The sequence below is a fragment of the Danio aesculapii genome, chromosome 8 (assembly GCF_903798145.1).
Source record: "Danio aesculapii chromosome 8, fDanAes4.1, whole genome shotgun sequence".
NCBI lineage: Eukaryota > Metazoa > Chordata > Actinopteri > Cypriniformes > Danionidae > Danio > Danio aesculapii.
The window spans coordinates 27,836,584-27,862,879 of NC_079442.1; the positions used below are offsets into that span (position 1 = coordinate 27,836,584).

The window sequence follows — 26,296 nt, forward strand, 5'->3', positions numbered from 1 at the left end:
CTCCAGGACTAAGTTTGGACACCCCTGTATTATCCTATTGAAAAGTTAAGCAGTGGTATTAGGGCTGTGCGATTTAATCGAAATCGAATCGCAATCGTGATTTGAAACATTGCAATTAGATAATCGCAAGAGGCAGCGATTATGAAACGTATATTATTTAACTTCCCCCACCCAGAGCAAATGCGTGACTGCTGTCTGTGTGTGACAGTCTTACTAGTCAATCGAGTGAGCACACTTTCGTTCTGCCCAATCAAAATTACTCAACCGAACTATGTGGAACGGCCACAATAAAGAAAAAATTTACAAACAGGAAAGCGTGAACTAGTGGTATGATGGCATCTGCCACTTCAGAAGCATTAATAGACAAATTAATATCAAAGAAAAACAGAACATCAGTTATATGGGAATATCTTGGTTTTAAAGTCACAGGCACCAAACTAAACCATGTATTTTGTAGAAGCTGTCGCAGAATTGTTGCCACCGCACGAGGAAATACAACAACCAGCACCTAAAAAAGCACCACAGGCTGCTATATGAGGAGTGTCTTGCTAAAAAGTATTGCCAGTGACACTCAACCTAGTAGCAAGCAAAGTACAATTTTAGAGTTGTTTGCTAATATAAGTTGATAACTAACACTCACTGCATTTAAGCAGTAAGAAGCTACAATACAGATTATTGAGCTGAAGCTTGACAACAAAGTTAAATCGCAAATCAAATCAAAATCGCAATGTCTGTCAAAAAAAAAAAACGCAATTGGATATTTTCCCCAAATCGCACAGCCCTAATTAGTGATCTTTAATGCCGATACTGTTTTAGTTTAATATCCGATGTTTTTATATTTCCTTTTTTCTCTTGTTGAGTTTTACCACAGTGTCTTATTTTAGTATATTTTTACTATTTCTTTTTATTTGAATCTTAAAGCAATATAAATTTTATTTTACTTTAATATTCCTTATTTTATACGAACCATTTTGTTTAATTTCTAATCTGTTGATTTGCATCACTCTAATTTTTATTCATTCATTCATTTTCCTTCGGCTTAATCCCTTTATTCATCAGGGGTCGCCACAGCGGAATGAATCGACAATTTATCCAGCATATTTTTTACACAGCGGATGCCCTTTCAGCTGCAACCAAGTACTGGGAAACATCCATACACACTCGTTCACACACATACACTACGGCCAATTTCGTTTATTCAATTTACCTACACGCTATGTCTTTGGACTGTGGGGAAAACCGGAGCACCCGGAGAAAACCCACACCAACACAGAGAGAACATGCAAACTCCACACAGAAATGCCAACTGACCCAGCCGGGACTCGAATCAGCGACCTTCTTGCTAACAACTGAGCCACTGTGTCACCCCCACTCTAATTTTCTAACGTCTAATTTTATTTGAAGTTCTCATTATTATTTAAATCTCTATTTTATTTTCATAGGTATAGTTGGACAAAATGATCAGCCCTCCTGTGACAATGTAAATCTTTTTCAAATATCTCCCAAGTGTTTAATAGAGAAAATATCGTTTTCAACATTATTTGTAAACATCATTTAAATAATATTGAAAATAAGGTAACACTTTATTTTGATGGTCCATTTGAGTATTAGACTGTCTGCTTAAAATGTGTTGATACTGCTTCTTCAACTGACGCTTTGCAAGTACGTCAACTTACACTAACCCCAACCCTAACCGTCTACTTTATCATCTACTTTATCATCTACTTTATCTTCGTCATCTACATGACAACTAATTCTCATTAGATTATATGTAACTTAAATTCAACAAACGGACCATGACAGTTACAATTCAATTACACTATGACAAACAGCACTTGGGAATATATATATATATATATATATATATATATATATATATATATATATATATATATATATATATATATATATATATATATATATATATATATATATATATATATATATATATATATATATATATATATATATATATAATTAATAAAATTTTACTGGATGGCTAATAATTTTGTCTTCAACCGTAAATGACTGTGAGAACAGGAAGTGACTAGGCAGGCCCACTGACTTCAGCCTCATTATAGATGCAATAGAAGAGGAGGCAGATATAATCAGTCTTGTCTGTGTGAATGTCACTTGTTCTGAAGTATAAGTGATTGACGCTTCTGTGCTGTACCACAGGAAGTGTGTGTGTGTGTGTGTGTGAGAGAGAGATGCAAGATCAGTGTCCACTTTTTTTTCACCCCTGTGTTTGAGATAACGACTGAAGTGCTGTAACATTTATATAACATCAGACATTATATTTAGTCTGCAGATTTTGTGTTTAAAGTTCATACATATTTATGCTGCCAGATGTATACACTGTTGTCTTGGGCTGCTATTAGCTCAATAAATTACCAACAGCTCATGAGGTGTTTATTAAAAATGCAGGAGAGATGAACATTAAGATGATCTCAGCGGCAGATATAATAAATGAATGACCGCTAATGAACATTTCTGCTCTGTCTGATGAGCGCAGTCGTGAAGGCAGCTCGGCTTTAATGCATTCCTGCATGTTTCATTTCCTGTTTTCAGATGAATTAATGTAGTTCCAAATCTTAATGATGAAAAGTTTTTCGTTTATTACAAACTGGGAATAACTCAAAAGACGGGATGTTCTGTTTTGTTTTGTGCATAAAATTAACATTTTTCAAGTGCTGTTTTATTTGCATAGAAAACATAACAAATGCTACTCTTTTAAATAGACTTTGCTAAAATAAAAGCATGGCGGAGTGGTTAGCACTATCACTTCACAGCAAGAAGGTCGCTGGTTCGAGTCCTGGCTGGGTCAGTTGACATTTCTGTGTGGAGTTTGCATGTCCTATGTTCGTGTGGGTTTCCTCCAGGTGCTCTGATTTCATCCACAAGCCCAAAGACATGCGCTATAGGTGAACTGGGTAGGCTAAATTGTCCGTAGTGTATGTTCTGGTCCTCCAGGTTAGGGCTTGATCGTTACCTTGTAAGAATTAGAACTTACGAAACCGCAACATGGGGCGGCTAAATATCAACTTCGATATAAACGGCCCTTGGAATAAGATTAAGTAAGTTATTAAAATAAAAGGGCAAAATATGGGTTAAATAATGGTGTACTGTCATTCAATGTAACAGATATATTCATGTCTACTTATTAGCATCAGGAGACATTTCTTTAAAATATTTGCAACCTAAAATGACTGATTTTGTACTGGCTTTTTTCAACTTATGGCATATTTTGTTTTTTATGAAACTACTTAATGTTGTCATTTAAATTTTTTTTTTTTTTTTTTTTTTTTGGATCTCAACAACCATCAGACTCGCAAAATCTTAGAGGGTCTGACTGATTCTGAACCAAACTTATTAAAATACAAAATGAATAAATGATACTACATTTTGTTATCTTTTTTTGTCTGATAAGTTTTATTTGGTCATTGAATAGACTTCAATCACAAATTCCAGGATTAATTTTCTGATATGCATAAACTTACATAAACACAAAACACCCCAACCCCAGCCTGTCAGTATACAATACAGTGAAAATCAAAACAACTTTTTAGTTACAATACATTGCTTTGGGAAAAGAATTCCCATGAAGAGACAGAAGAAAGAGCCCCAAATCTTCTAAAATTGTCCAATGTTGCCTTTATAAAGATATCTGGTTCTTTCCAAGCGCAGAGTAGATATCAATTCCTCAAGCCATAGTTCAGCAGTTGAAGGAATAACATTTGTCCAGTACAATAATTGCAGCTTTTTGGCTGTCATCAAACTACATGTTAGGAATTTCTGTTGTGCACTGCTCAATGAATTTGTGTAATCAGAATGTCCTTATATAATAAGCACTGGGTCAGGATCTATGTGTAGATCAAGGACGTCTAAAAGCACTTTAAAAACCTCATTCCAGAATCCCTGTGTTTTATGACCGAATACAAAACTATGAGCGAAATCAGCTTCTTCTGATTTGCACTTATCACAAATAGGAGATATATTAGGGAAAATCCTATGTAATTTCTTTTTGGAGAAATGTAGCCTATGTAGGACCTTGAACTGGATGAGGCATAATCTAGTGTTGATTGATTGTTTATCCATAACCTCTAAGCTATTCTGTGTTATCTTTTCTTTTGTGTTTAATAAAACAAATTGCAGACAAATAGGAAAACCTAATGTTTTGAAGGATTGAAACTGACTGCATCAGTCTAATTTTCATTCATATGCAGTCTGCAGTCCCCGTTTGCTGCTTGTTTAAACTTATTTATTTATTTATTTTAAATGAGCTGGAACAACACATTTCTTTTTTGGGGACAATTTAATTGGTTTGTTCAATCCACTTAAATTTGTAAAAATGATTGAGTTAACTTAATTGATTTGTTTTGGCACAACATGATGGAATTGTGTGGAATCCAGATTTTTTTTTTTTACAGTTTGACATCTACATGGCATACTATTTGTTGTAAATGTATTGTTCTTTATACATTTTGGCTTTTTTATTGCCATTTATCTCAAGACTAATCAGATGAAACTGAAGATCAGATATCTTGAGTGGAGGATGCGAAATTATTTTATTAGGGTATTTCTTCAGCACTGCCCTCTGTTGGTCACATTAAACATCACAACAAAATCATGATGACCCTGCCAGACACTTTTCTTTCAGTTTTATTTTATTATTATGATTTTTTATAGTAAGAAAATGCATATATAAGTTACAATTCAATAAAAATCTGGGGATACTGGTTTAATATAATCTATCTAGGCTAAATAGTTTTCATGAACAAATTATGCATTTAAAAATGATTTTTAAATCTCCTTCCATGATTTTTCTGCTTTTTAAAGTTGTGTTTCTTGTGTGTGTTTGTGCAGGTATGATTCAGAGAAGGATAACTACATTGACCTGATGGAGCTGAAGCTGATGATGGAAAAACTGGGAGCTCCTCAGACTCACCTGGGCCTGAAGAACATGATCAAAGAGGTGGACGAAGACCTGGACGGCAAACTTAGTTTCAGAGAAGTAAATGAATCCTTTATTATGAATCTGAAAATATTTGATATTTGAAATAATATCTCTCTCTCTCTCTCTCTCTCTCTCTATAAAAAATAAAAAATTAAAATTTTTATACTCTCTCTAAATAAAAATGTAAATGAAGAGCTGCTAATATACAGTTAATATTCCCTGCATTAATCCGCTTCATCATTGGCTCTTTCTGCAGTTTCTTCTTATCTTCAGAAAGGCAGCAGCAGGAGAGCTGGCGGAGGACAGCGGCCTTCATGTCCTGGCACGTTTGTCAGAGATAGACGTGTCGACTGAGGGAGTGAAGGGAGCCAAGTCATTCTTTGAGGCTAAGGTAAAAATTGTGACATTTGGGGGGGGTGGGGGTGGGGGGGGGGGGTTTCCACTCCTCGGTGACATATGTCTGTAGTTTTAGTCATTAGCTGAATATTTTAATATCCTTCTTAGGGCATGCCAGCTCTGTGTTTTAATAATGGCTTTAATTTCCTGCCTTGATAGGCTGCTTTTAATTCCACTGGTATGAACATTTTTATTTTGGATTATTGTATTTATTTTGGAAGAAATGTCAGTTTTGTGTAACATGTATTTAAAAGTTTTTTCAAGGTTTTACTGTAAATCAAACCCCATTACCCAAAACGTACCCCAGAAAGGTTTAGGGGGGAAATTATAATAATCTTTAAAAAAAAAACATAATCAAACACCACTTCACACATACCACCTCACACACTTCTAAAGCTTCTTTGTTAACTCCATTATTCACAAAGTTCAAAAACACCTCCTAGATATCAACGTCACCATTTTAAATTGTATTAATTTATATATTTTGCTTTATTATGTTCATTTTAGCTCAGACAAAAATGTAATTGAAATGTAATGATGTAATAATCAAAAATATGAACACAACACAACGTAAGGGCTATTTTAAGCCTATATGTAACTAACATACCAGAGCGGTAATCTAACTATACTAACTACTACCTATACATATACTATAAATACTTAAAATATACAAGTAATTTTACATAAGACAGAATTTTATTATGCAAGAGAGGTATTTTAAGGTTCAGTAAAAAAAGCAAAGCGCAAACATGATTGGTGGTACATTCCCAAGTAAACATCATTGAGTCCTTGTAGGATGGAGTTTAAGTAAAGTGTCCGGTGTATATGGAGAGAAGAATGTTCCACAGGTGGCTTGTCAAGCCTACTTAAACCGCCTTTCCACTGCACATGACATTCGGATACGACTGTTGGAATACGCCCCCCTTGTGGCAGTCGCACAGAATTTTCAGTTTTGTCGTGCACCATGGGAGAGAAGCTGATTCTCGCGGTGTCTGAAATAAAGGAGTGCAAAAAGAGCCTTTTATTCTCCGTGCATTCACCATGGTTAAATAAATGAATGAATCCTAGAAACTCATAGACCGCTAAATATTTTGGAGGGAATGTGAAGACGACATAAAAAATTATATTTTTGATTACTTGTTTGTGAATAGAAATAGTTTTTTCTGATTTAGACTTTTTTTTCTGATCAAAAAAATAACGAAAACCACTATTTCTCATCTCGTGTGCACAGACCTACTTAGACCACACTGGAACACATTACATCCGGTTGGCCGGTCACACACGGTCTAGTCGCAGGAGTTCATATATTTGAATGCATCAAAAACGCTTAACTTGGATCCGAATTTTCTGCATACGGAGATGATCTACTACTACATACGGAGATGGACTAATCTCTATTGGAAATGAATGACTTCCGGTCTGTTGCTTGTCGTATGTAGTGTGCAGTGGAAAGGCGGCTTTATATGTAAACATTGTTTTCCCTATTGAGTCCTTGTAAGATGGAGTTTGTGTGTGGTGCATATGGAGAGAAGAGTGTTTCTACAGGTGGTTTGTCAAGCCCACTCACCAGTGTGAAGCACACTTCAGAAATGCACAATGTTTTGTCTAGAGATATGTTGTTTGTTTGTTTGTTTTTTTTCAAAGTGAGTGATGTTAAATAATGTCTCCCATTGTCATAGCATACAATTACGATATTTTAGCTTGTTTAGCTAAAGTTGACAGCTTGGTTATTGTAAAAACATGGTACATAAAATTTTATCTTTTCCTCTGACAGGTACAGGCTATTAACGAATCCAACCGGTTTGAGGCCGAAATCCGTCTGGAGCAGGAGGAGAAGAAGAAGCAGGCAGAGGAGAAGAAACAAAGACAAGCCGCATTCAAAGAGCTGAAGTCAGCCTTCAAATAACCGCATCCACCTCCTCCTTTTACTCCTCCACCTGTGTCCGTCTGTTCGTCACCAGAGTCCCTGCTATCAGAGATACTATGCAAGGCTCAGAGATTCATCTTCCTGAGAGATCTGTGTTTTATCCTTGCCTCTTTCTCTTGCTCGCTCAGGCTGATTTCGAATGTGAAGCCAGACACTGATCTCAGTACACTGGATTGGATTAGTTTTCTTTCATTTGCATGTGTATGTATGTCTGTTTTCACCATCAGTATCGTTTTTTTTTATTAGTTTGGACAACATTTGCCTCTTGTCCTCATTAAAGTGTCTAAATCTAACGCTTAAGTAGTTTTAAATAGTTTTTTCTTGAAAATCTTTTAGCGTTCTCAGTATGCCGTTTCCAATCCCTGTATTCATATCAGTGGTAATTGCACAAGCGCAAACACAAGCAGGAAATGCTTTCCACTGTACCATGACTAATGAAACTTTCATTGCTGGCCATTTTAACTTGAGAGGGCAAATGAATAAGAGCATTAGGAGCATTAAGTGGTCAGTATTTTTCCTGAGTAGAGAGATGGAGATCTGGTTTAGGGGTGTATGTGCATGTGTGGTGATGGTTGTAATGGTGTTTGTTTATTTTGCATGGTCACTGTGGTGTCGTTTTCGCTATATGGTACACTTTAGGTGTCCAGTGTTAAATGTGGCACACGCTAACCTAAAACTGATATACAAATCGCAATGAGACATAGCTTTAAATTTAAAATAGCTTACAAAATGTAAGCAATTGCAACGTAATCTTTTGACTTTGCGTGGTTCTTGTTGAGGGAGGTGTTTCGTTAGGGCGAAGTCTAACCTCTGAATCCCTGTACTTTGTGCTTCCATGTGTGCTGATCAAGTAACTGTGATATGAGGTTGGTCAGATGCATCAAATGGAGTGAAATCACATTTGATTTGAATTAATAGTTCAACCGAAGACCATTTATTCACCTTCATGTCATTCCAAGCCTATCTGACTTTTTTTTGTGCAGAATACAGGCTTTTTTAAAGTGTTGGTAACCAAACTTTTGTTTTTTAATTCCAGACTTTTGTTTTTGTCTGTGTGTTAGAAAGTTAATGGATACAGAATAAATTTTTTCTTTTTTTTTAATTATATATTTTGTATTCCACATAAGAAACCATAAAAATTCTGTAGGTTTAAGTGACATGAGGGTGAATGTTTTTTTTTAATATTGTTTATTTTTGAGGGGGTGAACTATATCTTTAAATATTAATGTCTTCAACGGCTTTATGAAAATTGCATGACAGCCCATCAAACAATTTATGTTTAATAGACGTCTAATAGACATCTAAGACAGCTGTACTAAAGGCTTTGTCTGTCAGTGAAAATCTAATAGACATCTAACCCTACTGAAAAAAACAGCTTAAACCAGCCTAGGCTGGTTGGCTGGTTTTAGCTGGTTGACCAGCCTGGTCTTAGAGGGGTTTTGGCCACTTTCAGGCTGGTATCCAGCCATTTCCAGCCTGGTCTTAGCTGGTCAGGCTGGAAAATGACCAGCTAAAACCAGCTTGACCAACTTGCCAGGCTGGAAGCCCAGCCAAAACCAGCTATGTCCAGCTTAAACCAGGCTGGAAATGGCTGGAAACCAAAACCCCTCTAAAACCAGGCTGGTCAACCAGCTAAAACCAGCCAACCAGCCTAGGCTGGTTTAAGCTGGATTTTTCAGCAGGGAAGAATAGCCCAAAACTAGACTAGTCGTCAAATAGACAGATTAGACGGACTTTATTTGTGTAGTCATTCATTTCTGCTTATTTGATGTCTAGTCTAGTTTGGGCCTATTCTTAGACGTCTATTATATTTTCACTGACAGCCCAAATTTAGCCACGTTTTAGCCAAGACGGCTATGTTTCGACATCTATTAGACTTTTTTTTTTTTTTAACAAAAGATTCTTGCTGGGTGTTGTATGTATTCCCACATCAAAATGACGAACATATTAAATATTTAGCTGGGGAAAAATGTACTTTGACAAATCATCCTGTGACCGTTTACAGTGAATCGTAATGAATTGAAAGTTTTATGGTCATGTGACATGCAGTACACTGTGGCAAACGTAACTGAGATCCTATGTATAAAGACAAATCTATATATTTTCATGTGATGAAAATGAAAAATAATTTTAGTTTTGTATGGAAAGGGTGTCTTGTGAAAGAAACATTCTTATTTTCTCAATATAAATTTCGCCGCTTACAGTCTTGTCTCCCTTCTGCTCTCCATCAGCCACAATCTTGGAAATAAAACTCCTATAAATCGGAGGCAATATTGTTGGCGTTTGCTATGCTTAATGTTGTTCCTTGTCTCTGTGTTCCGAGTCACTGGTAAATGTACTCGTTCTGTGGGAAGTCAAACAAAAGGTGTATAAATATTTCGATCTTCCAGTCTTCACAGCCATCCACGTTTTCTTTTATGGTTATCTGCTGTTTAAACTGAAAGTATTTTGAATATAAAGGGTAAATATAGTAGTGTGTTTGTTAATGTTTGGTCAAACAAGAGTCGACTTGACACCAATCAGTTATTGCATTCCTTTAGAAGCCATAAATAGTTCTGTCATTTCTCTTAAGATTTCTTTTTTAGTCGATCTGTTCTTGTCGTGCCAAATGATTTCACACTTCTGTTCTGTTTTTTAGTATGACATTCCACTGATTTTAGTTGAGTTTAGACTAAATATCATTGATCTAAACTGTTTTGCTTTTTAAAATGTAATAAAATTGTTGACATTAAGCTTTTAATGAATTAAAACCCTATTTGGAGTTTTGGTTTTAGAATTAATATTTGCACATATGCATAACTACAGCTGAGCTTTGGCAGTATTGACTTTAATGGATTTCTGTGAAAATCTGCACCTTGTAAAGCAGATTCCACAAACAGCACAATGTATTTTTTTATTTTTTTGTATTTTATCATTTTTCTGTGAAATGTAATGCCAGGAGGATGAGAAATGAGTGTTGTAGTGTAATGATTTCATCTGATGGCATGTTTTTATCTTATTGTTCGTCATTCCAGCGATTTGACAATGGTTGAGAAGGCCTTGAACCATCCTGACCATATCTGTACCTTACTGTCAGTGTCTGTGTCAGTCGAATCTGGTGGTTATGGTATCATACTCACGTAGGCTTATACATATTGATATGTGGCTTCTATATGCACATTTATTTTTGATTTTCTTACTAAAGTGTATGATTCTTGTGACAATAAAACAAAATCTTTTAATTTGGAAACATTTTATGTTGGTCATTGATGTGCTGCTAAGTATGCCACCCAGGGGCGGACTGGGACAAAAATTCAGCCCTGGCACTGTAGCCACACCAGCCCACATTACCACACTGACACAGCCCCACCCATGGACACGCACACCCACACATTATATTAGTGTACAGATGGTGAAATAATATACGCAGTGCCAAATGTAATAGATATTAAACATTTAAATGTATGTGACTGGAACAAAACAACCTCTTTATAAAAAATTTATACATACAGTAAAAACTTAATAAAAAATGTTTGTCTGCTATTATATGATAGAAGTAACCTTTGAAGTGTCTCACGCACGCACACCACACACACACACACACAGAGAGCTTTACACACAAATGGACATGCAGCACTAGCAACACTCGGAAATATTTGTGGGTACTAGCAGATTTGTACATTTTATCCTTCATGATATATAGCTTTTTTGATATAAAGTATGCTGAAGTTGTTGCTAGTGCTGCATCTCCATTTGTGTGTGTGTGACACACATTCACAGGCTACTCCTATCATAGGGGTAATTTATCATTAATTAGCCACAGTCTAAAAAGGCTTACATGAGCTTTTATTGTGAAGTGTTTCTGGCAATCAGCCAGTTTATTCTTATTTGTTTCGGGACCACACACACACACCAACCTACATGGATACTCCGAAGTGATGTTTAGCACTTGCATGCTCAGTACTTGTTGGAAACTTTGTGGAAAAAGAATAAAGAATTCTGGATTGATTGCAGCTCGTTGCCTCTGACTGACCAGACATCTGTGGTGAACTAGCCCCCACTGACAACCCCTAACTGGTTTGTGGTTTCTATATCAGTTTTCTGTACACAGTATTAAGAAACTGTCAGCATTTGTGTCTGGGTGTGTTTCTCTTACGGCTGTATTCCTACATCCATGACACTTGACTCTGCTGCAGCAGTCAGGCTATCTGCACTGCCACTGGGTCCAGAAACATTCTAGTTTGAATAGATGAACACAGGAGTCAGGAAAGGAAGAACATAAGCAAGCCAATGTCTGACTATTGCATAGATATACTACAATATTGCCTGTAAAAGAAGTCTATGTTCCACCTACATACTGTGACATATGCATGTATTTAATGTTTTACTTTAAAGACTAGCTATGTATTTAGAGTTGACTACAAATTCCTACAGTACTATAGCTGTTCTGTGTATACCCTAAATTCCACGTTATCTGCTTATAATGATATTTTAAAATGTATGGGAGTTCCACGCTGAGTTAACTGTTAAACACAGTGTAGGTTGCTGTTAAAAACTGTCAGAAGTAGTGTGAATGACATTAAAATTAATTATTATTTATATTTTAGTATAATTAAGGGGGTCAGTCCGGATGCGGCGCATCCGATGTGTGACCTGCTTTATTTTCTGTTCCCTTCTTACCTCCTCTACCGCGCTACTCCTCCGATGCATTTACACCTCCTCTCGCGAATATTTCGGTTAATTTTATGCATTTGGCAGGATCTGATTTCAGAGCCCTTTTCTTGCTCTCTCTGACCTTTTCAGCACCGCCTTTCCTTTTTTTACGGTCCATATTTTGACATTAACGTTAGCTTGTGTTGTGTTGCATTTACTGTTTGACCATCTTGCCAGATTTTGATTACATCAGCGTAATCCACAGCCTCTGATTGGGTCGGCCCATCTCGAGACCGGCCGGCCGTCGCCGATTGGCCCAAATGCTTAACATGTATCATTATTATAATTATCAATCATCATCATTATTATTATTATTGTCATCAACAGCAGCATTATATTCACATCTTGCAAGAGATAAAAGCTGCCAGCATGCAAAAACAATACATAAAAAAAAAAAAAAAAAAAAAAAAAGAACCTGACCGGCCCACATTTTAAAACTGCTCCGGCCCTTCTGGCATTTGGCAGAATTGACAGACGGCCAGTCCGCCCCTGATGCCACCCATATATCTCAATTGAAGATGCAGATTTAGAAACATTATTGTGATTATAAAATAAATGGTCACATGCATGTAAATACCGTAAGTAAAGCAATATAAGTTGTATTTAAAAAAATGATGAATACATTAATAACAATATAATCTTTAGTTTTGAATGAATGGAAATATTTTTGTAGTTTTATGTTCAACTTGTGATGTGAAGCGTTTAAACATACTGGAACAAAAGCTTTGGTATACCCAAACAATATATATTTACTTAATTTAGATCTAACACTTAATGAAGATCTAACACACTTAAGTTTGTTCTAGAAAGTTTTCAGAATAATTTTTATTATTTTGGACTTTAAAATTTAAAATTTATAAATTCCAAAAGAGCTCTGGTTTCACCCACAGTCCTAAGACATGTGCTATAGTTGAATTGAATAAACTAAATTGGCCCTATGAGTGTGAATGTGTATGGATGTTTCTTAGTACTGGGTTAAAGCTGGAAGGGCATCCGCGTTGTAAAACATGCTGGAAAAGTTGATTTCGCTGTGGCGACCCCTGATGAATAAAGGGACTAAGCCGAAGGAAAATGAATGAATAATTCCAAAAGATTTAACACTAAATTGAAAATTCTCATCAGTATTATCATAATACATATAATACAGTACTATTATTATATACAATATAATTAATATATTATATTATTAGGAGTAAATGTGACTACATGTAAGATTGACACGCTTACAAGTTGTTGATCGGATTAGTGTCTAAATTTTGAACACATTGTGGGGATTAAATATATTAGTTGCAGTCACAGAGACCTAAAAGTGCCATTCGAACACTATAACTATATTTAAAAGCGTTTTTCTGACATTCTTTTGTCATTGTGTGTCAAATAACCCACTGAACTGCCATCACTAGATGGAGCTATTGCGAAAAGTCCTCGGTCTAGGTCTACACACGCAAGATGTTTATTTTTTCTCAATTAGCTTGAACTACAAATTATTTATTGAATGCGAAATACGTATTACAAAGTTTGCGCTTTAAATTTAATTCTACATATAATAAATGTGAGCTAAAATGAGATTTATCCGGAACCATTGACGATTTCCAACACCAAGCAGGATTTCATAGTGGTTGCACACGGAAGTGTTGATCACCTGACGCAGTTGCAGCGTAAATATTTTTATCATCAGAGCGAGCGACCGATACTTCGCCGTTTAAACGGCATAAATGAGCGCTCCACTCAATCCAGTAATAGTTTAAACTGCGTGTGTTTTCCTATTATAGTCTACAGTTTGTAATACATAAACTAAGCGGAGAAATGAACGTGGATCTTACGCAGACCGGAGCAGCAGCAGCGACGTCCAGCAGCAGCAACTGCGTCCCGAACAGCAGCTCCGCAAACGCCAGCAGCATCCCTGCGCTCGCCAGCAGCAATGGTGTGTGTCTCTGTGTTTTTTTCACAACTTCAATGACCAGAAATTGAACTGGGCGATGTGACTAGAAAATAATAACAGTTTATCGTTAATTCATATCAGTTGATATCGATAATAATCATGAAAAAGTCGCAACTTTATTTCATGTTTTAAGGACGATTTTTTTCTCCTGAATGTTGGTAGTAGTACAAACCAGAGAGATAAGTGATCGTTTAAACTTCTTGTCTATTGTAAAACCTGTCAAACGCATGTCAAACAGATGAACATTTCACAAATCCGAGGTAACGTTACCGCATGTTGCCAACGTTTTTGGGACACCCCTCCATTGAATTCAGGTGTAATAAAATCAAGCATCTATGCATGCAAATGCTTCTGCAAACATTTGTGAAAGAATGAGTTGCTCACAGGAGTCCAAGTGAATTTAAATGTGCTGTGAAATGTTGCCTACGTCAGTGTTTCTCCACCACGTTCCTGAAGGCCCACCAACTCCGCACATTTCCCTTGTCTCTTTAACCAAACACACCTGATTCAGATCGTCAGCTTTTCAAAAGAGGGCGGAGCTATAAATGCCTGTGTGTCAGTATAGTGGCAGAATCAAAACTTTAATGGCGGACGGCTGCTTCTCACTCAGGGATGTTTAAGCTAATGCGAGAGAGATGGTCACTAGTGGGCGGGTTTCCCCCTCTGATGACACCTACAAAGAGAGAATGTCAATCAAAGTGTTTCTGCAGACTGTTTTTATCAAGTCTGTTTATAAAAATATGTAATTAGTCAATGCTTATCGTTAGAAGCTGGTTATATTCACACACTGCTGGCACACGACTGTGTTTAAACCCCCTCTAAAAGTGACTTTTGCAAAATAGGCCCCCTTTAAGACTCTTTTCACACATTTTAAGACCTCACAACCAGCAACATTGTCGATGTTTTAGCTTCTAAATACTGATTGTAAGAAACTAAACAGTAGTCTAAAGCAGTATTTCTCAACCATGTTCCTGGAGGAGCAGCAGCTCGTTTTCCTTGTCTCACCAACCAAAAACACCTGATTCATATCATCAGCTCATTAGCAGAGACTGAAAGACATCCACAAACATGCAGTGCTGGTGATCCTCCAGGAATGTGGTTTAGAAACACTTGCCTACATGAAATTTCCTCACTGCAGGTAAATATTACAAGGTTTAAGTCTTCATGGGGTGCTCTTTCTATTCTTTTCTTTTTTTATTGCAATTTTTACAACAGTGAATTTTCAAGGGAATTAACATAAAACGATTGTAGCAATAGAATAGACCAGAGATGCCCAAACTAGGGCCCATGGTAACCTTTGATTTGGCCTGCCATCCCATCTGAGAAGACAGTGGGAATAATGATGGGGATGGTCGAGATATTGTCATTTAGTAAGTAAGTAAGTAAAAGTTTATTTATATAGCACCTTTCCCAGACATTGAGTCACAAAGTGCTTTACAATAGGCCTTTTTCTTAGAACACAAAATTACCCATTATGCTTTGCGTGTACGCGCAACGAGGTTGTTGCTAGATCGGATACGTTTGCAGTCGTTAATGAGAATTATTTCTGTTATTTATTAAATTTCACATTTATTGTATTTTAAGGTCTACTCCCACCTCAACCCTAAACCCAACCATCACAGTAACGTAAAAACAGTAGTTGTACTGAGTATTATTTATGTTATCTATGGAATTACCCAAAAAATAGTATTTTTTTAATGCCTACTTCCACCAACCCTAAACCCAACCGTAACAGTACTATAAAAATATTAATAATTGTTATACAGTGTCATAAAAAAATGCTGCTTTATCAATGTGCATATCGCACTTCCGGCCGGCCGCATATCCGATCTAGACTTTACCGCACAAGGAGAATGCTAAGAACTTCCGGTCGACAGCTGATGCCTGTAAACAGTCACATTCGGACAGCTTTGAAATGATAGTTTTACTCTATTTTACTTGCTTTTAATGTCTTTGAACTAATACTGTTATCAATCAGTGCCACCTCCTGGACTGATTATTTTAAATGTGATCTAATAGGATGGAAAACAACTGCTGCGAGTCATTTACCCTTACCGTCAGACTGCATCTTTGTGTGGTTTAATGGAGCCTCGCCATCGCTAAAGTCAACAGTTTCTTCCTTTTTTCAAACATATAACCAACCTAAAGAAATGTAATTCACCAAAATGTTTGACACATACGCGCCTTGTCCCACTGATACATTGATTGACTGGCACAAAGTGAAAATAAAGAGGCGTTTAAAATGACTGAAAAAACGCATACCGTGGTAAATACTACACTCTAACTAAATGAAACAAATCAATCCTTCAGTCATGGTGTCGTCCTTCGTCCAGTGTGCAAAAGTAAGTCCAATATTGATTCAGGATTTTAAAAAGTATTGATTCAGCATGTTTTTACTGCTCGTGCTCTCTCTCTCTTGTGCACTTGAACCCGTAGCATGTGTACGCACAAACGGCGGATCTGCGTAAACAGCTGTGCAATAGTTCGAATCTGAATTTGCTGACAGACAGTTTGAGCTACTTATGAGAATTATGCGAAATGTCGGCCCGACACTATTTAATTGGATGAACATTTTTTAGTTTTATGGTTTACCCAGAATATAAAAATACAAATAAATACATGTAGATCATTTACTTTAATCAGTACTATTGGACTGTGAAGAGACTTTCAACCAGCACAACAAAAATGTTTCTGAAGACAATCATCTACTGCACCTTTAAGTGGTGTGAATTATTCAGATTTAGGACAAATCAAGGCAAAGGCAGATTCTGCATGATTAGTGTATTCAGCATTGAACTCCACTGTTATAAATGCGATTTTTTTTTTTTTTTTTTTTTTTTTTTTTTTTTTTTTTTTAATTTATTATTTTATTTTTATTTATTTATTTTTACACTTTTATTGCATTTAGTATGATTTTAAAGTAATGTTTTCTAATAAATTATGGCAACTTTAATGTAATATAGTTTGGTGAATTTACCTTCGGCCCATGGCTCTCAATGGTATTTGGTTTTTGGCCCTTTACATGAAAAAGTTTGGGCACCCCTGATATAGACAATATGCAAAAAACAAGCCAATCAGATTTTCCAAATCAAGGTGCAAATAGTGACAATTTATTCCAAAAATAGATTTAGATTTAAGGATGTAAAATAATGTCATTTTCTCCCCCAATTTGTTTCTTTTAAGGTACAAAGGTAGTGAGACGTTTCTATTTCAAAATGAGTAAAATTAGTTTACGTCCACTACCCATTTACACTTTACACTGCTTTTTAAAACAGTCAGTAAATTCATAATACAGGGTGATTCAAAAAGAAAACCACAACTTTGAAAATCTGTACTTAATCAACAAAATGTGATGGAACATTAGGCAATTAATCCATGTGAAGAGTACTTAAAGTTTTTTTTAAGTAGAAAACAAGTTCATAGATGCTCAATATGACCCCTCCAGACACTCGAGTGACATCAACCCGAATATTGTGGTATTCTTTTTGAATCCCCCTGTATACCTAATTTTAAAGTCAACACAAACTCACGGGACAGACTCTGTGCTTAAAGAAAATGAAAAGCAACTAATTCACAAAATTTATGTTTTAATGTATTTTTACCCTATTCACAAAGCCACTTTAAGCTCTTTCATATTATTAAAAAACTATTAGTATTTTTGCTATTTCTGCGCAGAATTTTGTAAACAATCTGTGGATTTATGCAGAATGATTTTGGGAGTAACTTAACTAAAAACTTAATATATTGAATAAAAATCATATGTTTTTAACTTCAATTATTGAATTAAATAACTTAATTATTTAATGTTTACAATGCAAACTCAATTAGATTCACTTATTTGGTAAATAAAGCAAGCCTTTCATAAAATATATCTACTTAAAGACATAAAATAATACTTTACAAACTGTATTGTAAATAAATCATATGAACATTTTCATATTGGTCAATAATATTGCTGAGATATATATATTATATATATATATATATATATATATATATATATATATATATATATATATATATATATATATAAAACAAAACATCTAAATTTCCACAAGTAAATAAGTAGACTGAATGATTGGCAAAAAACCTGTGGAAATCTGTGGATTTCTGCACGCACAGATTCCATGTGGGCCTAGTTTTTACCCAGCCTTAATCAGAGAGCTTAGCATTTACCTATAAACATTTAACTCTGAGTTCCTTCATTTACACTTAGTTGTCCAACTTTTGTCCAAAGCAACTTACAAATGAGAAAGGTTATTGTGAATTATCATAAAGAGCCAATGCCCATTTTAATGCCAGTGTTAAGCAGAAGTTGTTGCAAACTTTTATATTGGTGTGATGTTGTATTTTCAACTGAAATGAAATATTGAGTAGCGGGCGGGTTTTATTTTTGTGCTCTTCCACTCATCTTTCACTTGTGGGAAACTAATGTTTGAAGAGGTGTGGCTGAGCATATTTTGCTCCAATCTGTCAAACTGACGTCATCAGAGAAGAACTGGCTTATCAGAGCAGAAGCAGATGGTCATATTTAGATTAAACTGTTTTTTTTAAGTAGATTAACTTTCACATATGAATCATTCACTTAAAGACTAGCAAAATTATCAATGGAAATTTTATTTCATGCAGACTTTAAGTTCTACTATTACAAAGCTTCTGACGTTAGAGAAATACAAGATAAAGTAGGGAGGGGTTAAGGAAAGAATGAGAAGCAGAATAATTTATATGTTAGGTTGTAGTTTAGTGCTCACTGAAGATATAAGTTTTAGCTGCCTTTTGAATGTTGCCTGTAATGTTAGTTGTTGTTTTATTTTTTAAAGTCTTATACTTACTTTCCACCCTCACAGTGTCCACTTCGGCTTCCATGGCAACCCCATCCTCTGACTCCACTGTATCAAACGGCGTGTATGTGCCCACAGAGATCGCCAATGGAGACGTGAAGCCTGTGATCTCAACTACACCACTGGCAGATTTCCTCATGCAGCTGGAGGATTACACTCCTACAGTGAGCCCCCTCTTGTGATTTGTAGTTTAATCTGTGGTTATTAGTGATATTTTATGTGTTATTCTGATAACAAACTGTCTGTGCTTCAGATTCCAGATGCAGTTACAGGATACTACCTCAACAGAGCTGGATTTGAAGCATCAGATCCAAGGATGTGAGTTCAGAATAAGTTTCTTTCAGAATGCTGTTAGGACAAATATGATCAAAGCACTTTTAAATGTATGAAAGTTAAACGAAAAAAACGTAACACTTTAGTTTATGTACCAATTCCTACTATTTACTTCTGGCTTATTAGCTGCTTGTTATTAGGATATTGGCAGTTTATTAGTACTTCTAAAGTATGATCTTATTCTACATCCCTAATCCTACCCAATACCTAAACCCAACTTCTACTTTACTAACTATTAATAAGCAGCTAATTAGTAGTTTGAGCTAAAAGTGTAAGTTAAAGGGGAAATGAAGCACTCAGTCAAGTTTATGATATTTTGAGCATTGGATTCCACTTTAATGAAACTCGATTATAGTAACCATTCAGAAGAAAAGGTCATGTTTTACTCTAGCTTTTAGACCTAGGATGCCTCCATCTTGGAATATTGCTGTGTCTGACGGTACGGGTTGGTTCTGTTCCCTCAGCTGAACAGATACAGTGGAAGTAAAGGAGACGGTAACACGGAGACTGCAAAGCCTAATTTAACCCAATGGGTGAAGTTGTGGATGTGTAGCTGCTGCAAAAACCAACATCAGATGTGTTTAATATAAATATATATAAATTTATTCTATTTTTATTTTTTTCACTTTTAATTACTGATCATTTGATGCGCTTTGGTCCACTCTCTGTATTACGCTGCCTGACTGCCTGTCTGGGTTTCAACCATGGTAGTAACGGACTGAACACAGAGACTGGACCGCCTAGTTTAACCCAATGCATGAAGTTGTGGACGTGCATCACAGAGCTGGTACAAATACAAGCATTTAAGTGTCTTAAGTTGTGTATTTTTCTTTTGTTAATACCTTTTGTTTGATGCGCTGTGGTCCACTCTCTCACGCTGCTCCAGCGCTGCCTGACGAGGGGATTTACATTCAGATTAATGCAATATATGATACATGACTTCACTTTACTAAGTCACGTTAGGGTTATGTCAAGACATATTCCCTTTTCAAGTTGATCAGCTCAATCTCTTAACATGTTTGAAGGACGTAAAAACCTGCCATGTGAAAAAACGCACTGATCTTAGTTTGGTTTAAACATGAAAAGAGGTGAGCGGCTGTAGTAGTGAAAAGTGAAAGCACCCGCCCCATTATGTCAGTATCGGACCTTGTTGAAACCTATACAGGCAGGTAGGCAGGCAGCATAATACAGAGAGTGAATCAAAGCGCTTCAAATGATCTGTAATTAAAAAGAAAAATAGAATATATATTTATATTAAACGCATCTGATGCTTGTATTTGCAGCAGCTCCACGTCCACAACGTCACCCATTGGGTTAAATTAGGCTTTGCAGTCTCTGTGTTTAGTCTTTTACTTTCACTGTATCTGTTCAGCTGAGGGAACGGAAAAAACACTGTGGCGTCAGACACAGCGATATTCCAAGATGGTGGCGCCCTAGGTCTAAAATCTATAGTAAAACATGCTGTTTTCTGTTAAATGGTTTCATTAATCGGGTTTGTAATATATATTTCCATTAAAAAGGAAATCATTTCACAAAATAATGTAAACTTGTATGTAATAATGTCCAATTTTACTGCATGTAAAAGTGTATGTGACAAATGAAAGTTTTTTTTTCATCATCATCATCATCATCATCATCATAATACAATTTGTCAACCTTTAAATGGTAATTATGCTCCGGTTTCCCCCACAAGTCCAAAAACATGTGCTATAGGTGAATTGGGAAAGCAAAATTATCCATAGCGTATGTGTGTGAATGAGTGTGTATGGATGTTTCCCAGTGATGGGTTGCAGCTGGAAGGGTATCGGCTGTGTAAAACATAAGCTGGATAAGTTGGCGGTTCATTCCGCTGTGGCGACCCTGAATAATAAAGGGACTAAGCCAAAAAGAAAATGAATGAATGAATAAATGGTTATTATTCTTGGTATGAATAGGCATTAAATATTACACTTGTCTAATGAAAAGTATTGGATTTTTAATAGTTTGTAACATTAAGCTAATATTAAAAATGCTATCTTAATATAAAAGTCTGGTATTAACTATTTAACCATAAAAACATGCTTTTATATCTTCATAAACCCCTGATGAATCTACCTTTACATTGTCTCTTTGTCAGAATCCGTCTCATATCTCTGGCATCTCAGAAGTTCATCTCTGATATTGCAAACGATGCGCTACAACACTGCAAAATGAAGGGCACGGCCTCTGGAAGCTCCCGAAACAAGGCCAAGGTTTGTGAGCACAATGCATTTTAGAATGATTGCTGGTCATATGTTCAATATGAAAAACCTGATCTATAAATCTCACATATTATCATTCTCTCACTTCCCAGGACAAGAAGTACACTCTGACAATGGAAGATCTGACACCGGCTTTGGCAGAGTACGGCATAAATGTTAAAAAGCCTCATTATTTCATCTGAGGGCTTGTGCTTCATTCTAATGGACTGCTGGAAATGTGCTAATTGTCAAGATGAGAAACATCGGCCCACTTACTTTTAGGGATTTAACAGCTTTTTTGTATTTTAGTTAAGCCTGGTTCAGTTAAATTATGCCACATGACTTGAGTTGATGCCAGTAAAAATCTTGTATAAATAAATTCATTACAATACACTTCCTGTTTTTGTCACCAATCACTGTAAATCAATCAATTACTGTAAAAAGAAGTCTTAAATTAACCACTGTAAGGCTCGTGACGTTAGTTCACACACTACATATATGATCTTCTCATCTTTGCTTTATGGGTTTAGTTTCATGCCATAAGAAGCTGGAACTGTAACATGGTGCAGTATTAATAGCACCTGGAGGACCTGCTCAAGTTTCCCTCTACAGTCTAATACAGCTGAGACCAATCACCATGTCTTCAGAAGAACATTATATAAAAATAAAAGAGTATTATTAGAATAGAGTTCAACTTGACTTTGCTTTTTGCAGTTGCTGTATGTGCTCTCAGGCAAATTCAATGGAGGTCACTAAAAGGGTGATGGGAGTTCATAAGATTGAAGTATGTTAGATTTTTTAAGTTGTTACAAAATTATTTATCCCGGTTTATTGTTCAGTGACTATAAGTTAGTCATATGTGGGTATATCTAATAAAACTGTTCACTTAGGTCCGACTCACTGTTCAGCTAGACAAATAGCGAAAGTTTGGGGCGTGGCTACAGCAGCAGGTGTGCATGAGGATGATTAAGCTACTCGGAGTCTGAGGCGTTATCTGGCAAAAGAAGTTAAAAGTGCGATATAAAATATAATACTTGCCAAAATACGCAGAGGTAGACATTAATACATGAATATTGGCAGTGCCTTTACAAGACGGAAGAATTTTAACTATTTGTGTTTCAATTGAGACTTTGACAGGTAAGCTAAACTCTTTTATGACGTACATGTTGCCACTTTACCGCCAAACCCCATTTAAAATGGCTAAACAGTGTCAGTATACGATAGTAATAAGACAAAATGTAAGGAGCATTTGCAAGGGTTGTATATATTTTATTTTTTGTAATCCCACTAGGAGGCACTAGTAGCGCAGAAACGACATAATATACTCCATACTTTTGTTCAGGTGAAGCATCAAAAGCAGTAAGGTATATTTGAGAAACAGTGGATTTATATGTTATAGTTGCTCTCGAATGATTAGCAAATTTTACAAGATGCGATGAAAAATGTGATAATCTGAATCGCTAAAGGTTAAAAATGTTAGCAATCTTTCTCCTATTTATTAAATATTGAACCTTATTTCATATATTATATGAAATATACTAGTGTGCTGCACAAAGTCAAATGTTGTTTAAGAGAAAATACAGGGAAACATATTAAGAGTAAACAGCTTTAAGACTTCAGTCAGTGGCATCAATACATTGTTTTGTTTTTAAAGTTCAACTATACATCTAAACGGTGCAGCACTGCAAAAGTGAAGTCATCATGAGCAAAATGAATTGAACTGAGATGATAAACTTCTAAAGCAACATTGTGTTTTCAGTAATGATTATTTCACTATTATTTTCATACAGTTAAAAAAAAAACACATGTCAATGTATACCCGATGTCCCTGGAAATTCCTCTAGCCTAGTAAAAACATTTTTTAAGAAAAAGATGTCAGTGCCAGGAGGTAGTGCACAAAAAAAACAAAAAAAAAACGTTTTTTCTGACAGGGACAGTTCAAATCCGACCTGCGTCACGTACTGATCCCATTAATTTTTTTTCCCCTGCAATGTCCTATATCCATCTCACCTGCACTATACACATACTGTACAAGCTACTAAAATATATTAATAAAATTTTAGCTGACTTATTATTTTCAGTCCCATTATAAGCTGCGAGAAAGATTCTTTTGAAATATAAAAAGTCTTATGTGAAATAAAAATTTAAATATGCTTTTAATTAGACATAGTAAGATCCTATACACCTTCTTGTCTCATCTATAAGTAATTTTGTAAATAAATAAAATAAATGCTCAAACAAATTAGGTGCTTTAGGTGAAGAGCACAAGCACAAAAAAACTATTTAAATAATAAAAAACACTAAATCAGAACGGGCCTGTTTACATGAAGAAACGAAAAAAAATCTTTGTGTTTTTTGAAGCGTTTCACATTTAAACGACAGCATTTTCGAAACTATGCCTGAAAATTCTGTATTGTGCATACCAGGCCAATAGTTGGCATTGTAGCACAACGGTATTAACAAAAGTCCTCTTGTCCGCCATTGTTGTTTATTTAACTCGCTCAAAGATATACTGCTTATGTATGATGTAAGTATTTTCGCAAAATTGCATTTTTTAGTTTACACAGACTGAAATAATAGTATTATTTTCACAAACCTCCACACAGTAACCAATTTTACTTTACTCCTGCATTTTCAGGACCCCAAAAAGCTGCTGTCATGTAAATGAATGGCCAAAACGCTAGGGTTTATAGCTGAAAACTCCTAAAAAGGCTTTATGTGTACCATACATTTCCTTTAACTTTATTTACCATAGCTGAATATTTTCCTGTAAACATGATATTAAGGTTAACGTCCTCCCTCACCCCCCCCAATTCAATAAGAAAAAATTGTAACTGCGGTGGTAAATCATTCAAAGTAAAGAAAAGACTTGCCTTTCAGACATGTCCACAGAATACAACGTTTCAGATGATTGTCTGTATTGTCACTCAGTCAATTATAAATGTTCACAGAACAGAAGTGTGAACACTTTATTGAGGATGTTTGGTAAAATCGCTCACCAAAAACAAACCTGAATCAGAGTAGCCATCATAAATAAAAATCACTAGACCTCAGTAAAACAGCATTAAGGTACGTGTCCTTTGGAAATGTTATTTCTCTAAACCATAATTACATCTTTAAAAACAGCACCTCTCAAACACTACCTGTCATAAACTGTTACGTCTGTGAATTTAAACAATGGCAGAAGCATCAGGCAGATGGTGTCTGATGATTTTGTTGAATGTCTCTCAGTATGTGTTTACACTGCACTTGTGGCTTCCTTGGCTTTGCTGGGAGGAACAGGGATGGGACGTCGCTTGCGTTTGGTGACCTTGCCGCTCTGCCCATTGACAATACCCTGAGCCACGCTCTCCATATCCTCCATGCCAATATTAACAGCTTCTGCCAGCTCCTTCCTGGTCACAGATACAAACTGTGGGTCTTCAGCCAACGACTCCAGACCACCATCTCTCAGTGCCTGAGAATTCATCACAAAATGCAGTTTAATCGTAGTTTAAAAGAAGGTCTTGAAGGAACTTAAACAGGACATGCATGTTGTTTACCTGCTGAATGAGTTTGTCGGTGGCTGGTGAGGCTTCTGCTGCTGCTTTCTGGTTCTTTGATTCTCCACATGAGGCATTATAGGGGAACTGAGAGGTACAGGCGCACACAAAAAGAGTCAGAAATGAATATCAGTTGCTGAGCTCATTAAAATTATGTGTTATTGTGTTCAAACCTGTGTGGAATCGGTCTTTACTGTGAAATCTGACATCCGCCTGTCATTAACACTTGAGGCTCTGCCCACATACATGCTGGAGTCTCCTATTAAATGCACAAGAAAATAATGTCATTTAAAGAATACTGTAGATCAGGGGTTACCAAACTTTTCAGCTCGCGATCCCCAAAATAACATTTCCAGTGACTCGCAACCCCCACTATCGTCGAAGGTGGTTATATACATACAAACATTGCACACAACGGTGCACACACACCAATAGGAACTATATAAACGAGCTTACTGACAACACAAAAAAGTGCAACAGTTTTTATACTCATTATTAATTTGTTTAATTTATTATTAACCTCACTTAATGAGAATGTTGGGCACAATGTTTACAGCAGCAGCAAGGTGGCACAGTGGGTAGCACAATTTCCTCACAGCAAGAAGGTCGCTGGTTCGAACCCCGGCTAGGTCAGTTGGTGTTTCTGTGGGAGTTTGCATGTTCTCCACGTGTTCGCGTGGGTTTCCTCCGGGTGCTCCGGTTTCCCCCCAGTCCAAAGACATGCGGTATAGGTGAATTGGGTAGGCTAAATCGTCTATAGTGTGTATGTGTGTGAATGAGCGTGTATGGATGTTTCCCAGTAATGGGTTGCAGCTGGAAGGGCATCCGCTGTGTAAAACATTTGCTAAATAAGTTGGCAGTTCATTCCGCTGTGGCGACCCTAGATTTAATAAAGGGACTAAGCCGAACAGAAAATGAATGAATGAATGTTTGCAGCAAACAACTATTCTTAGTTTAATTTTGGAGACCGCCACTTGGAGATCGTCCTCTATGTTCAGTCGTGGCCTTTATTTTTAAAGTGCGTGAGTGCAATAAAGGTGTCAAAGTTTAACATTGTGCCGTAAAATCAATCTGCTGCAATTTACCCTATTGCTTTGCCGTTAATCTAGCGTAATAACCCCAGGGGTCGCAATCTAGTGGGAAAAGAGTTGAAAGGCTGATGGCTTTTTATTTGTATGTTGTTTTTTTATGTAACTATTAAATACTACCCTAGGGGGTCCCGACCACTACTTTGGCAACCACTGCTGTAGATTACTGTAAATATGTGGATTATAATTACCCCCCCACCTCAAATATATTTTGTAACATTACAAATATTTTACAAATTAATTCAATACATTTTAAATTGAATAAATTTAAATGTATTAATAAATTAGGTAATGCAGTAGCGCTGTCGTCTCACAGCAAGAAGGTCGCTGGTTCGAGCCTCGGCTGGGTCAGTTGGTGT

General features: G+C 36.1%; 3 protein-coding genes across 3 annotated transcripts in view; 2 read left to right on the plus strand and 1 right to left on the minus strand.

Annotated features, from left to right (window-relative positions):
* Positions 1-10,509, plus strand: part of efhd2 (EF-hand domain family, member D2) — a 29,734-nt gene extending 19,225 nt beyond the window's left edge. Inside the window, exons 2-4 of the mRNA XM_056463554.1 lie at positions 4,867-5,014; positions 5,214-5,348; positions 7,128-10,509. Coding sequence (XP_056319529.1) covers positions 4,867-5,014; positions 5,214-5,348; positions 7,128-7,259 — 415 coding nt within the window. The 3' untranslated portion in view covers positions 7,260-10,509. The remainder of the gene's footprint in view (positions 1-4,866; positions 5,015-5,213; positions 5,349-7,127) is intronic.
* A 3,093-nt stretch (positions 10,510-13,602) lies between these two features.
* taf10 (TAF10 RNA polymerase II, TATA box binding protein (TBP)-associated factor) lies at positions 13,603-21,700 on the plus strand. Its single transcript, XM_056463557.1, has 5 exons — positions 13,603-13,896; positions 18,762-18,919; positions 19,009-19,073; positions 21,205-21,319; positions 21,421-21,700. The coding sequence occupies exons 1-5, from the start codon at positions 13,779-13,781 to the stop codon at positions 21,508-21,510; spliced, it is 546 nt and encodes a 181-aa protein (XP_056319532.1). The 5' UTR covers positions 13,603-13,778; the 3' UTR covers positions 21,511-21,700.
* Positions 21,701-24,208: 2,508 nt separating this feature from the next.
* The window catches only part of cacna1sb (calcium channel, voltage-dependent, L type, alpha 1S subunit, b), a 39,142-nt gene continuing 37,054 nt past the window's right edge, over positions 24,209-26,296 (minus strand). The window contains exons 43-45 of the mRNA XM_056463555.1: positions 25,023-25,108; positions 24,850-24,936; positions 24,209-24,764 (exon numbers count right to left, since the gene is read on the minus strand). Coding sequence (XP_056319530.1) covers positions 24,546-24,764; positions 24,850-24,936; positions 25,023-25,108 — 392 coding nt within the window. The 3' untranslated portion in view covers positions 24,209-24,545. The remainder of the gene's footprint in view (positions 24,765-24,849; positions 24,937-25,022; positions 25,109-26,296) is intronic.